General features: G+C 36.1%; 1 protein-coding gene across 1 annotated transcript; it reads left to right on the plus strand.

Moving 5' to 3' along the window:
* Positions 1-257: 257 nt before the first annotated feature.
* LOC107586976 (ethanolamine kinase 1-like) lies at positions 258-10668 on the plus strand. The gene is made up of 7 exons (XM_016274597.1): positions 258-568; positions 1126-1266; positions 2189-2331; positions 5816-5899; positions 5990-6150; positions 8838-8911; positions 9003-10668. Exons 1-7 carry the CDS (start codon positions 273-275, stop codon positions 9073-9075), a joined length of 972 nt encoding a protein of 323 aa, XP_016130083.1. The 5' UTR covers positions 258-272; the 3' UTR covers positions 9076-10668.
* The last annotated feature ends 5134 nt before the right edge of the window (positions 10669-15802 follow it).

The raw sequence follows: 15802 nt of genomic DNA on the forward strand, positions 1-15802 counted from the left end.
TGTTTATTTTTTACATTAGTAGACAATGTAAATTTGTTCAGCTCTGTCACCCTGAACACACCCACTTTTGATTCAAAATAAACTAAAAGTAATTTAGTTGTTTTGGTTACACTGAGTTTGGTGATCAGTCTTTTTTTAATATACATGTAAATATGAGGTTTCTCTTCAGCGAAAAAAAGGAACTGGTGGCATGTGATGCTGATCTCAATAATGAGTTTTTTAATGAACATCACTAAAGGTTAACCTCAAACCATCTGACCGAGCTGAAACCGATGACCTCTCCGCTTGTTTTCTTCCTCTTTCTGCAGGCTTTCACCGACGGTATCACAAACAAGCTGATTGGCTGTTACGTCGGCGGGTCCATGCAGGACGTGGTCCTGGTTCGGGTCTATGGGAACAAGACAGAACTGTTTGTGGACCGTGAGTTCGAAGTGAAGAGCTTCCGTGTCCTGCAGGCTCACCGATGTGCTCCACGCCTCTACTGCACCTTCAACAATGGCCTGTGCTATGAGTACCTGCAGGGAGTGGCCCTGGAGCCCGAGCACATCCGCAGCCCTGCTAACTTCAGGTTAGAAACTGCGTGTTCTACTGGGATGATCACCCAATCATCCTTTATAATACTGAGCTAATTGATTCAGGACGGCATGACGGGGATGGAGATATCGGTGTTGACCTCCAACTAGCCAGACACTTGTCACATAACCCCAAAACTTTCCCAGTAATCCCTTAAGACATGAATGACGCACTGCACTCTCTCTCTCGCACTCTGACCCAGGCCTCCCGCCAATACTAGTCAGGTCTCAGACAGCTGTGAAAGAACAAGGCTACTGTGTCAGCAGGGCGATGACTAAAGTGTTGGCGTTTAAATGCACAACCGTTCAAAAGTAAAAAAAATAATACTTTTATTCAGCAACGCTGGATTAAATTGAGCAAAATTGACAGCAAAGACATTTATAATGTTACAAAGCTTTTTATTTCAAATAAATTTAATTATTTGGTACTTTCCAGCTGTTTTTCACATTGATAATAATAAGAAATGTTTCTTGAGCACCAAATGAGCATATTAGAATGATCTCTGGAAATGCAATCTAAACCTGAAAATAAGACATTTTTATTTGTTTACAGGCACATTGCAAGGCAGATGGCAAAGTACCATGCCATACATGCCCACAACGGCTGGGTGCCCCAATCAGACCTCTGGCTGAAGATGAGCAAGTTCTTTTCTCTTGTTCCTACACACTTTGAAGACCCTGAGAAGGACCAGAGGTGAGCTTTAATTTGAAGGATTGCATTGTGTTTTATGGTGTGATTGTGTTTTGACATGTTTTTTTTTTTTTTAGCAAAGCAGAACATGTAGAGTAACACACCCTTCGAATATAATGTCTGTGGGCGATATTAAAGCTGTCAATAGGGAGGTTCAGATCTCAGCTTCACTTGCATAGACCAACAGAAAGTACTACAGGTTCTTTACATGTTCTTTAGTATGCCGTTTCTCTTCATATTTCTCTGACATTGTGGTTTGAAAATCCTCCCAATGTTACATGACATGACTCCTCTTGGCACAGACAAATGTGTTTGTACAGATACAAGTTGATAACAACATGCATTAAGAACACTGTCTATCTGATTTTTATTTCTAATTTTATTTTCTGCTTTACATAAAATGACAATAATCCATATTAAAATATAATAAAAAAGACTTATTTATTCAACAATATTAACATGAATATCAAAAGAAAGATATTATTATTAATAAAATAACAAAATTAAACAGTCAAGTAGGCCGTTTGGAAATATTTTACCGTTAGATTTAGATATAAAGTCAGTGCCAAATACCCATGAAATATCTATTGTCAAATTTTTGCAGATGCAACTAAATTTGTACATTGTCTGAAGGAAATGTGAGGGGTTATACATGCAAAACTGAGACATGGAGAATGTTGCTGTGTAGGTTGTTAGATTGTTTGTCCAAGTCAAGTTTGAGCAAAAGTAATAGTTCAGGTATGTTTGAATTTAGAGTTGGATTAAAAATTGATTATTTTTATGCATTAGAGGCACTAAAAGTTAGTTTTTTTAAATAGATATTTATCTTATTGAGTGAGGCAGGTTTGTCTACTCTTTGAATCACGCTGGAACACAAAAGCGCGTTTGTGTTTTCTGAATGCATGTATGTGTCGTCTATTTCTAGGCTGAACAGTGAGGTGCCCAGTGCTGCGTGTCTTAGAGACGAGATGATCTGGCTTCAACAGAACCTTTCTAAACTAGGTTCCCCAGTCGTTCTGTGTCACAACGATCTGCTCTGTAAGAACATCATCTACAACCAACAGGAAGGTGAGTCCAACAAACCCCACCAGCTTCCTTCAGCCACAGCGTATGTTTCCCCAACCCCCCCTGCCTAAGGTAGGCCTAAATTGAGTGTTTTCACCTCTGAAATATAGCATGGATGCCCTTTCCTAAAGGGTAGTAAAATGACATTCTCATCCAATTTCAATCAAGGCATCAGGAGAATCCACTGGTTTCCATAAAATGTGTTTTCTGTTCTTGAAATCAAAAGCAAATGTGTGTTTGTGTCTTCATGATGTACAGACTGGCCACTGTCTGCCGCTACCTGGCCCACAGGATGGAGAGTGAATGCGAGTGTGGCATTCCTGTTATGCAGAATGTTTTCAGTTCTTTCCTTTCTGCAAATATATTTATGAAATAAGGAAGTTTTTCTATAAAACACAGTATCAGACTTTCATAAATATGCCTAGCTCAGGCTAAGGCTCGTCAGCTTTATTTATACAATGACAAGAAAATAAGAGGAAGGAAATTTAAAACCTAATTTGAATCAAAGCAAGTCGTTTGATCATTTTGAAGTTTTAGTAATACAGTATTTATTTAAAATATGTAAATTAGACTAGGAAAATAAACAGCGTTATTATTCATTTACTATATTACTCATTAATTTATACATAACATTTATATGTAACAGAATTTAAAATGTATAAATATATACACATTTTAATAAAATATTCTAATTGTATGTATATTTTTACTTTGTCATTATTCTTATTTTAATAATTTATCTTTGGTTTGAGTGGATGTTGACATTTTTGTCATGTTCTCAGGTGCCAAACCTAAAAAAAGTACAATATTTTTATATAATAAATGATATTGATAAATAATATAATGAATAATTAATTGTATATTTGTTATATTAAATACTTAGATATATAGGTATTTGTCATATATTATACTGTAGTTGTTATTTAAAATTTTATATACATGTACACACACACACACTTACATTATTAATTAAAAATCACCCTCTGTTCACTCAAAATCATCAGCATAACAGGAATGACCCACTTTGAAGAGTATGAGCATGAGAAAATGGCTGCTCTGCCACAGCAGTAGTGTGAGAATGTGTAGTTCCTGTCTCTCACTTTTTTTATATATTTTTTTGAAGTGGCAGCAACAGTCAAACTGATTACCAACAGCACGTGTATCGGTTGCCCTAAAGGTATCACTTGCCCCTAAAAACTGTTCTTGAAGCAGTAAATAATTGACAACAAGCAATTAAAGATTGGGTCATGGAAATCTGCTTCGAGAACAGGGTTTGGAGGCAGCTGCGACCTTGGGCACTTAAACTTAGAGAGGAATGAGGTTCTGTTTTCAGAAAAAAAGCCACGCCACTTCCTCCAACTCGCTTTTAACACAGAGACCAAGGGGTGGGAGGAAGTTTTCACAGTAAAATGTTTACGTTTTTGACATTCCTGCTCACTCAGCCCCCTCCCCTTCCCGGCGAGACCTATAGAAGCCAAGTGTTATGCAATAGGCCAGCTTTACGAGATCGTACCTATTTTTGTTTTTCTTGCCTTTCGTTGACACTCAGGGAATCAAATAAGTTTTGAGAGTCCCACAGGCTTGACCTGCACAGGAAGCCACTGTGGCATTTGCATAGAGCCAGTAACTTGGGGCCTCACTGGCTGGCTAATGGACCAATGGGGATGCTGTGTGGTGGGGGTGTGCGTTTATGAGATGAGCCGTGTTTGTTCTTAACGGGGGAGGTGCCCAATGGCCTCTCTGCAGTGAAGCTGTGTGTGTTCTGTGACAGATGTGAGTTTGCCCAAATCTCTTCATCTGCTGCACAGGGCTATAGCCACTGACTGGAGGTGTTCAGTGTGTCCCGCTAGGACGCCACCGGGTCCGGTAACCACCTCACGTGTCTCTTTCTGTAGACCAACACTTCTGTCCAATGTCAATCAAACTTTTTTTTTACACACCATAAGCTCTAGAGCACTGGGAATGCAAGGCAACGTAAAGTCAAACACATTAGGTGCAATAATGTGCATATAACAAACTAGGGAGTGATTTGTCATATATTATACTGTAGTTGTAAACACACACATATATATATATATATATATATATACACACGCATTAATGATGCGTAGAGTGAGAGGAGTAAGGCTTTGTATTCTGAAGTCAACACTGTCTACATCACCTGACCGATCAAGTCATTGCTTGCTACACCACTGCTATACAGACTATGTGCCACTAGATGACGACATTGGCCATTTTCTCTCCTTTTCCTTCTCTGTCCTTCCAGCCCTGTGGTTTTATAGTGCAGCCGTCTCCGTTTTATTAGTCTTTTTTATTTATTTGCATTTTGTAAAGCTGTTGACTCTTCTCTAACCTGACTTGTTTGTCCATTTTTGCCCTATTCACTTTTATTTTACTCTCTTTTTACTTTTACTGTTGTGTTTCCTCCTGTAGAGCAGAGGACTGTTTATGCGAGGCGCTCTTTCTGTCACCAGTAACGAGATTTCCCTGGAAAACTTGCAATAACTTTGCCCACTCACTAATAATTTGTATTCAAGCAGGAATCATTGTTTGTTTTCAGTTGAAATATACATATAAAAAAAGAATAATAATAAAAATACACATTTTCCTTTAAACATAAAATAAAACAAAAAGTTGCAAGTTTTCCACTTTTCTTCTCAGCAGACTCATGTAAATGGTGATCCATCAATTAGATACACTTTTTAAATTGATAACATACGTCATTTTATTTTGAAAAGATGATCATAATTTTTTATATTATTATTATTATAACAATTTTAAACATGTATTGTTTTTAATTGCTTGTTTCTAATTTAAGAGTGTTGAAATATTGCACTTTCCGAAATATAGAATCAATTTTACTTTCCCCTATACTTAAAACCTTATAATACATTATTAAAAAGTATTAAAATCAGGTAAATGTTTTGAGTAACTTTTTTGACATCATTACCAAAATGGTCAGTATCTGAGAATTTTAATTCAGAAACAGTATCTTTCTCAGTTCAAAAGTTAATTGAGCACAACTTTTTGTCCAAACAAGAAAAAAATCATTACCATCACACACAAAATCAAAAACCTCCAATAGGCATGAACAGGTCATTATTAGAGGATGTGAAAAATATTTTACATGAAATGAAACCGTGTGAAAAAAAAGTTTCATTTTTCAAAGTGTCCCTAATTGAAGAATCACCTATATATAACATGCTGTTTTTTCCACATGCATGCTATAAGTGCATGAAATCTGTCCCCATGTCTTGTTCACTTTGTCATTTGTTTATTCTTTCTTGTCTTGCACCAGAACGCAAATCCTTACTCCTTTTCCCATATTTGGTTTGATAAGTCATTTAAATTACAGATAATGCCCATTGTAGTGTTGGTTTGCTAATACAGGCAATAGATTGTTACAGTAAAAAAGAACAAGGGTTATTAAGAAGACAATGCCCATGTGCTTCTCTAAACAAATTGCTATTTGTTTCCCCTCCTGCAGGAAATGTCAAATTCATTGACTACGAATATGCTGGGTACAATTATCAAGCCTTTGACATTGGGAATCACTTCAATGAATTTGCAGGTAATGCGATATGAACACAAATTAAGCTATTGTATAGAAGAGAAAAGACCCCGCTTAACCAGGTGGGTGTGGCCTTCTTGTGATTGACAGGTCTGAATGAGGTGGACTACACCCTGTATCCTGGGCGAGAGCTCCAGTTGCAGTGGCTCCGGGCCTATCTGGAGGCCTACAAGGAGTACAAATCACAGGGCACACAGGTCTCCAACACTGAAGTGGAGGTGCTGTACGTGCAAGTCAACCGATTCGCCTTGGTGAGTCGAAACTGGATTTATCCGCCACGGTCTGGAATCGTGACGCATTTCGACCCATCTGCACCCTGCCAAATTAAACATCAGACTTTAGTTTTTTCAATGTAATTACTTTCTTTAACGACATGCAGCATTTTACAAAGTAAACTGGAACATCGTGAGCAGTTTAACTATTTAGCAGGTAGATCGTCTGCATTAGAGCGATGCTTGAAGTGGAGACAAAGGTATGAATAGTGATTGCAAGCCTTGACATCCTGACCACCTTCGCAGGTGTCTAATGAGAGGACCTCTGGGTGTTTGTGTGTGTGCGCAGGTCATTCTTTGATGATCAAGTAGCACACCTGCCCTTTCTTGACGATGATATTTGCATTGGAGAGGAAAACTAATTTAATATCCAGTTTACTCTCGCAGTTCAGTCTTTTGTGTTCAATAGACGTGTTAATTTTTTAATTTCCAGTCTGTCAGGGGAAGAAGGAAGAAAAAAAAGCCCACAAAGAAAAAACTAAATCATCCTCTCACTCTCGGATATGGAGAACAAAACTGAGGGAGGCACTGTTTTCTCTCCTGTCCCTGAGAGGGACCTTGAGAGACGCTAAAACAAATGCCAGAGGAATGCCACAGTGTGGGGCTTAATGGACGGATGTGCGTGATTTGTTGCCTTTCATTTTGGATTGCTTTTTCTGCGGCTTTAATTGAAAGCCCAGAGAAAACTGAAGAGTCCTGAAAAATATGGGCATATACTCATTAAGTGTCATGTTAACACACTAACTTGCCATAAACAGATTAAGCCATTATTATGGTTTCTAGAAATCGAAGGCAGCTGGCCTATGCTTTTAATAATCAAAATGTTATATTCTGATCATTCATTTATATCTATATTATATCATGTAGATGATATAATATCAAACAAAGGTGATTCTGAAAAATATCGGATACAGTTGTGAAAAAGTTACAAAGAGGAAATCAATAGAAAATTGCCAGAAACCGTTTATACAATAATTTATAAGCTTTGTACACCACCGTTCAAAGGTTTGGCCAGTAAGATGATTTTTTACAATAAAAATTAATACATTTATTCAGCAAGGATGCATAAAATTGATCAAAAGGGACATTAAAGACTTTGTTTATCAAGGAATCCTGAAAAATGGTTTCTACAAAAATATCAAGGAGCTGTTTTCAACATTGATAATAATAAGAAAGAATGATTTCTGAAGGATCATGTGACACTGAAGACTGGAGTAATGATGCTGAAAAAACAGCTTTACCATCACAGGAGTAAATTACGTTATATAATTATTATATTATATATTATATTGAGATAGAATACAGTAATTTTAAATTAAAATAATATTTCACAACAGTATTTTTGATCAAATAAATGCAGCCTTGGTGAGAATAATGGACTTCTTTCAAAAACATTAGAAAATCAAAACCAAACCCAAACGTTTGAGCGGTAGTGCATTTTACAATCATTTATAACTATATAAAAAATGATTTAATTGAGTTTATTTAACTAAAATTTCCAAAAACTCTCTCTAAATATTCCAAGGACTTGTCATTTTAGATAGACGTGGGTGTGTGGCACCCACAGAAGCGCTGTTTATTATGTCACCCTGATGTTTACACACCATCCTCACATGCCTAAGCCAGGAGACATGGAGTTTTATAAAAGATGGTCTGAATATACTCAGAGATTGTGTCTGATGGGGTTCGGGACCCTTGAGTCTGGCAGAGGCAAACATTTATTCTGTGCAGTTTAGCGAAAAACACAGAGGATAGAGACTTTATTATAGGCCAGCAAACCCATGATCTTTTTTCACATGATGGCAGGAGTGATTCAGTCTCTTCAGAGGGCTTTTATATAAATGCCACATTTTATAAGCTTTTACTTCACTGTCAGTGATTCAGAATCAACACCGATAACTTCCATGCAGTTATCTTTTTTCCTTTTTTTAATGGGTCCACTAAAAGGAAGCCGTCTTTGCTTAGAAAGGCGTGGGTCAAATGTTTCCAAGCAACAATACAACTTACAATCTGTCATAGTTAACTCCAGTGTCAGGGTGAATCTCACAGAGCCTGTCAAGAATATCTCTTAGTGCTATTTTACCCTGAAATCAAAATAGAAAATTAAGAACATTTTGTGTTTATTAAATGAAGCCTCTTTTTTTGAATGAAGCATCTACCTCCCCTTCTCCGTTATGCAATGTAAATCACATTTTCATTAATGTAATGAGAACAAATTATATATTTATAGATAATTTGAAATATTAAGGCAGTATTCGTTGCACTAAATTTAAATTTACACTGATTCTAATCAAAATAAATATGCCTGGTTTTGAGGATAGATTTTCCTATGATTTATTTATATATTTATATTTAGAAAAAGCTAAAAATCTTCCAGGTACTGAAAATAGGCTTCTCTCATATACAATTATCTTAGTTAAAATTGATATTAAAATAAATTTTCTTAGCTTAGTTTTTCTTAATTTCTTAGTTAACAATGAAAACACTGATATGAATATGATTATAAATATATATAATATAATTTCTACATTTTTCTCTTCATTTTGGGATACAGTATGATTATTTTTTTTTTTATTTAGTCCTCAATACCCTGATATCTTCCTCTGTGAAAAAGTAAATAAAAAGTTAAAACTGTCCTCATAGTCTTTGGTTTTTGTTCTCCCCAGGCATCTCATTTCTTTTGGGGACTGTGGGCATTAATCCAGGCTCAGTACTCCACTATCGACTTTGACTTCTTGGGGTATGTTTTCACTTTTGAACAACAACAACATCCATAAATCAAGATTTAAACTATGTATGCTCATTCTTGGCCACCAAATGTGCTTTTGCAGATATGCAGTTCTCCGTTTCAGCCAGTACTTCAAGATGAAACCAGAGGTGACATCACTGCTCCTTCCAGAATAATCTCTCAGGTCATGGCTTGTGCTGCTCTAGAGAAGGGCTCCCCCTGGTGGACACAAGAACTAGCTGGAGACCTCTTCAATTTGTAGACTGAACATTGCACTTACTTGTCTGAACACATCATTTTAGATAAGCCCCAAATCATCTCTGAACTCAAAGTTGGTTTAGCGTTGTAGAAAACCAGCATCTAAGCCCTCCTCCTCGCTTTTATGTGGCAGTCAAGAGAAAGGGTCACCCCAGTGCCCTAGTCCATTTTAGTGATATTGTCAATTGAGGAAGCAAACAACTGACATATAGAACCTCCCACAACAACAATTATTGTCAGAAGTCAGAGAGGAGGGCCGCTGGGTCTGTTCTCAGCAACTAACTATCATCCTAAAGGTCATTCCTGCTTGTTTACACAACTTGTAATGGGAGAAATCAGTGTACTGTAAGATGATGTTGGGGTTACAGTATGGATAGTCACTGATTCTTTCTAAATGGGGAACTTCTGGCCTGTCTGTTCCTACAAAGGTTGTTCCTGGCACAGCCGCGGTGAGATGTGTAATTCAGGGACCAATAGAAGCTTTGTTGTTCATTTCTGGCAGACGTTTCCTCCCCCGTCCTCACTGTGAACCACTGTATAGCGCATTCATAACGTTTCTCATTGTTTTCTCAGCGTGGTGCTTGGAGAAAGTAGACGCACAGTAGCCGTGGCTACAACGAGCCGGTAGCTAATCTGAAGCCCACACCAAAGTGCTGATATTTTTTGCTTGTACATTATGCACAGTGTATTTTTCCACATTAGAAATAACATGGCAATATTTACATTTCAAACGGTGGTTTTTGTACTTATTTAAATGGCGCTGTTAAAGAGCTCGCTCTTGAGACCTGTGCTTTTTCTGGGAGGTATCAGTGAGCTTTTTGCAATGGATGTATTTCCTGAAAGCCTTAATGATGGTATCGCCTTCTGGACGCACTAAAGCTTTTGTATTCGTACTCCCCGTCCGCATAGCTAAACGACAACAAACTGACTGCTTTAAGAACAAAATCAGTCCTCACTTCACCTTGCGATGGGCCACTCTTTCTGCTTTAAGACATCTTACTAACCCCAAACTTTTGAACATTTGATTTCATAATATTTTATTCTAGGCTTATCTAGTTTTGTGTTTAGACACCATGGTGACCACTTCAATCAACTGATTTATTTAAATTATAAAACATAAAATATCTTGGAGAAAAAGAATAGCCATCATGAATATAAAAAATGCCACTGAAATCAATTCCAGTTAGTTTCTGATTATGCTCCGTACACATGAGCAATGTAAAGTGTGACCAAGATTTTTTTTCCCCAAGTTTTCTGGAGCAAACCTCAGCTCTGAGACTTGCCTTCGCACCGCCTGGCTACCCTCATTTACCTCAATTTCCTGCGTCAGTTTGCCTATACTACAAACAACCATATATAATTCTGTAAATACTAGAAACTGTGAATTTTCCGGTTGTTTTATTGTATTTTGACATATGCTTCTTTTTCTATGCCAGTTCTTGTTGCACCTTGATCATGTTTTTGAATGGTCAAAGACCACACAGAATGCTACATTTTACTTATCCCTTTTTTTTTTTTTTTTTTTTTTTTTTTTTTAAGTAATACGCCAGAAATATTCATCAAACATCTAGTGGGAAATCTCTCTCTTTTAGCAGTCTATGAAGATTAACTGATTTCTTTGCACTCTTTAACATTTGTATAAAACCGAAAGTGATGGGTGGTTCCAACTTTCAGCAAATGAAGTGCTTCTGGTGAACATAAAATGTAAAGGACTGCCTCATGCAAGCATCTACTGGCGGTTTTTAGTCTAGGTGTATATGTACAACTGTACACTCTAAAAAATGCTGGGTTAAATATAACCCAGCGCTGGGTTAAAAAGGGACAAACCCAGCTATTGGGTTGTTTTGATCCCAACCGCTGGGTCAAAACAACCCAATAGCTGGGTTTGTCCCTTTTTTAACCCAGCGCTGGGTTATATTTAACCCAGCATTTTTTAGAGTGTAAACAAATTGTAAAAGAAAATCTTTGCTTATTATTAAACAATTTCTGTTGTCAATAACTAAACAGAGATATTCTTTTTCTAAGAACTGTTAAGTAGATTTAATAATCCGGGGATGAAATCCTGAAGTGTTGTATTGTAGATTCTGTAACAAATCATTTGAATAGAAATAAAGTAAAATAAAATAAAATGATTCTTGTCTTGATTTCCCATTATGCTTACAAGAAAGAGATTGTGTCGTTAAATTGTTTTTTTTTATATATATATATATATATATATATATATGTTTAACCCTCATGTTGTGGTCAGATCATTTTGACCCGAAGAGGATTTTCTTTTTCCCAAAAATGCTACTTATCGAGGGGATATTGGGAATTTTTTTCCTTTACACTTTTGGGTCAAAATTGCCGGCCTGCAAAAAAAATAGCTTTTAAATTTCCCATTTTCATGAGATATTATTACCAAATATTGTATTTAATCTTTTATCCGCTTATTTTCTTTCAATTAGCATTGGTTTTGTATTTCTTTTTGGAGCTGACTGATCATAGGCCTCATTGATCTGAGCTTATGCACCTAAGTTTTTGAGAGAATTTAGTCAAAATTATCCACAAATAATGTTTTTTCTCTCTCAAAAACCGAGGTGCATAAGCTCAGGCCTTCGACCAATCAGTTCCAAAAAGAAATACAAAACAAGTGCTAATGGAAACAAAATAAGCTGATAAAAGATGAAATCCAATAATTGGTGATAATATAGCATAATGGGAGATTTACAAGCCATTTTTAAAAGGTAGGTCATTTTGGACTGGGAGCACCAAATTAAATAAAGGATTTTCAGCACAGCATAATGGTTAAAACTGTAAAGTTACACTGAGTAATGGATTAAGCCACCATTTTTTTGTTCACAAAAGTAGTTAACGGCAGCAATTTGGGGAAAAAAAGCATGCCTACATTTTATGCTACAGAGTGTTTCAGAAAGATATAATTATAACGGTGCTCCAGTTCCGACTGTAATTGAATTAGTTCCAGTCCCTCCAGCGACTTCCACCAAGAGCTCTGCTTTAATTACCAAATTCAATATCTGTATTCACGCCTCAACTTATTTCCATTTTACAAAGGTCAAATTACAAACACTTGTCTGAAATCATTACAAGTGTGAGAGATGCACAACATATCGACATATTAGGACAATTCTTGTGCCTAATGTACATACAATAATATGAGCAAAAACATATAAACCTCAAAGTTTGTTCCCTACAAACTCTTATACAATTTTTTGTCATTAGAAGCAAGATTCATCGAACAAAAAGCCCATGCACACTGCACGCATCTATTCATGCCTCCGCTTTTTCCACAACAGGTGGTAGACATGGACTAAATGACTGAAGCTTAAAAGCAGCTGAAGGCAGAATGGACCAGACAAAGCTCGCATTCACAACATCTCTTTTAACACACCGCATGAGGGTGTAATAAAGCAATACACAGTTATGGGAGTGTGTCTCATAGAGACAAGGTCATGATAATATAGTTTGAGGAATAAAGATGTAAAAGCCACTGGGTTTGTGAGCCACAAACAATGTGCAGTGGGCCAGGGCATTCATTCATCTTGATTAGATGTGCCAACCTAATTACAAGCGGAGGAAACAGTAATTAGCACATGTCTCACCTCGTTAATCACAAAAGGCTTCTTCAGTCTATTTTTGTCTGATTAATGGCGCTTTAAACATGGGGGGGGGGTATTTATATTTGGGGTAATTGTACTCCGCTTGCTCGATCTAGTTTTATTGCACTATAACCTCATTAGTTTTCATTGTTTAATGGAAGCTCTTGTTGTATATAATGTGTGTATCTTCACAATGAGATGACTAATAGGCCGATCTGATGTTTTGAGGGTATTAATAAAGACTGTTTCTTTTATGGCTAGCAGCATTTGTATATACATGTCATAATATGGCATGTGTGTCAATGCTAAATCACATTATGCATTCATGACTAGTAAAAATGATTAAGATAGGAAAGACACCACAGGCAAATAGAGTAAAACTTCCTAAAATTTTTTGGACCCCATTTACTTTCATTGTATGGAAAAAACTATCAAAGTGCCTTTTATAAGGCTATGGAAGAGCATGACGGTGAGTAAATTAAATTTTCGGGTGAACTATCCCCTTAAAAGAATCTGGTTTGATCCTATCCAGGTGAATTTTAACAATTTTTTTTTAAAAGCACTCCAAAAAGCAAGTTATCCGTGCTGTGTTCCCTTTATAGAGTCATTGATGAAACAGATTCAGATTCAACTAAATAAGCCATTGTACAATGAATGATTGCAGAGGAGAAACATCTGGCAACAGCAGGCCATCATGCTGGAGACTTTCCATTAACTTCTATTGTTTTTATGCTGAACTCATGATATTTTCTATCCCAAAACCTAACCCTCACCGAAAACTTTTTGCGCTATTAAGACATCATTTTTTATGCTAATTAAGTCATTTCCTAATAATATACGTTATGACAAAAAAATATCAATCCTATGTTATTTGTCAATTCCTTTATATTTTATTCATTCTTTTGAAGGTAATTAAAACACTATTCAAGCTTTTATAATTATTTAGTAAAAGACTATACTATATTATGAGGTAAACGCATGCAAACATTTTGAATATCTTGACTATTTACATAATACATTTTATAATTGATATAGTACATCTAACTGTTTTAATAATTTTTGCATTTAATTAAATGGTTTTGAATTGTAAATTGGAGATAATATTTTCAAAATATTGTCTTTCATACAACAAATTATCTGTAACTCAGAATGTGTTTTCCTGCTCTCATGAAAAATATCATTCTATTTTGTTCATAATAATATATAATTAGGCCATATTAAATGGACATGTTTACATTTTCCTCCCTCCATGAATTTAACACATTAAATGAAGAATTAAGTCATTCTTCAAGCAGTGAAACACTGTTGTATTATTACAGCAATGTGTTTAGTCTCTGTAGGTGAAAGTGACAGAGTTTTTTGGAGGTGTTACAGTACGGCTTGTGTGCTTTGCGAGTCAGTGGGACAATAGGTTATCTGTGCCCCACACAAGAGGGTGGAGACGCCATCGCCAGGCAGACTAAAGCTTCTCACCTGATTGGCTGACTTGGGGGGTTTGAATCGTTTACTTTGGACTGACTCTGTTTGTAGGATTTTGTTCTCAATTAAATGTGGAATGCAAATTTTTTGGGGGGTGCCGGTGTGTATATGTGCCCTTTCTTTTTATTCATAAGCAAATATAAAGGTCTCTTTAGAGAGGCTTGTGGAGTGAGTGAGAGTGATATCACCTAATCCGAAGTCTTTTTAACAGTCTTTTTAGCGATCTGATTTAACTCTAGTGTTGTCAAAGTGTTTCTGCTATAGGCACAAATACACAAGAGACACTTTAGCACACTTTAAATCTTTTTTGTTGTTGTTTTTCTTCTCACCTTTCTTCTTCTTTTGGCTTAGAATAAACTTTAAAATGGCAGGAAAGCCTATTTCTGTATTATTGAAGTAGAGTTTATTTGGTTTGAATGTAAAAAAGTGCATTTAACGCAAGGGACATTTAAGCTTTAATGAACCTAGAACAAACACTCTTCGACACCTTTGAAATGTGTCTTTCCAGCCTTCATACGCAGGGAAAACATAAAAAGCTGACCAATCTTAGACGACACAAAGACGAGCTTTGTTCTGAGCATGAAAATCAGGCTGATCTAAAATAATTAATATGTCCTTGAGAAAAACAAAGGGCCCTCACAAAGCAAGAGATGGAGCTATAGAGATAGGAAAGATGGCTGATAATTGTTTTCAATAGGCTATCTGTAAATGAGTTTGTTGTGCTGAAAACACTGTGTTTCCTGTCTTTTATACAGCTCCCAGTTTTTTTCTTTCTTTCTACTCCTTGCCTTTGTTTCTTGTCATCCCAGCTCTCATATTTACTGTCTCCCTGGCTTTCATGGAGCTCCCGCTGCAAATTCTTTTGTGTACCAGGCTTTTAACATCTTTGCCTAGCTATTTATTTCTCCTCTCTGCTTTCACCCCAGACTTTGAATCTGTGCAACAGAAGACGTTTTACCTCAGCTTTTATTGGTAATTAGGCGATGTCCTCCCTCACCCCAGTGACCCTTGTGAGATGCATCAGGATCACAGAGTAAACAAGCACAGAAGGACCTCATGCTGCACGCGCAGAGATGGTTTGTGTTGTGTTTCTTTATTTCTTAATGTCTCAATGTCAAAGCAAATATTCTGAAACAGTCTGCAGTATTTGGTGTAACATTTGCTCAAAATGAAGTGTCGATATCAAATGTTTTTTCATTAAAAATCATTAGCTATATGATTTATATATTTATATAATTGTTATATTTCTTATAATATGTCTATTATATATATAATATAAAACATTTTTTGATTAACGACTATTTGCAAAACTACTAAGTTTTCTTTAATCTTTGTCACATTATAACTTAACATTCTTTCATTTGTTTTGTTTCTTGTTTTCAATGACTTTACTATTAATTATAATAACTATTAATAAATGTGGGAAATTATTAAAAATAAGTAGTTAGAACTTTATTCATAAAGATTTAAAAAACAATGTGGTAATTGTCACGAATGGAGCGTTGGGTCTGCAGCCATTGCAATAAAAGATTAAATAAAGAGTAACAAAGCTCCATTAGACCAACAA

This window comes from Sinocyclocheilus grahami, unplaced genomic scaffold, assembly GCF_001515645.1.
Source record: "Sinocyclocheilus grahami isolate Dianchi unplaced genomic scaffold, SAMN03320097.WGS_v1.1 scaffold1.1, whole genome shotgun sequence".
NCBI lineage: Eukaryota > Metazoa > Chordata > Actinopteri > Cypriniformes > Cyprinidae > Sinocyclocheilus > Sinocyclocheilus grahami.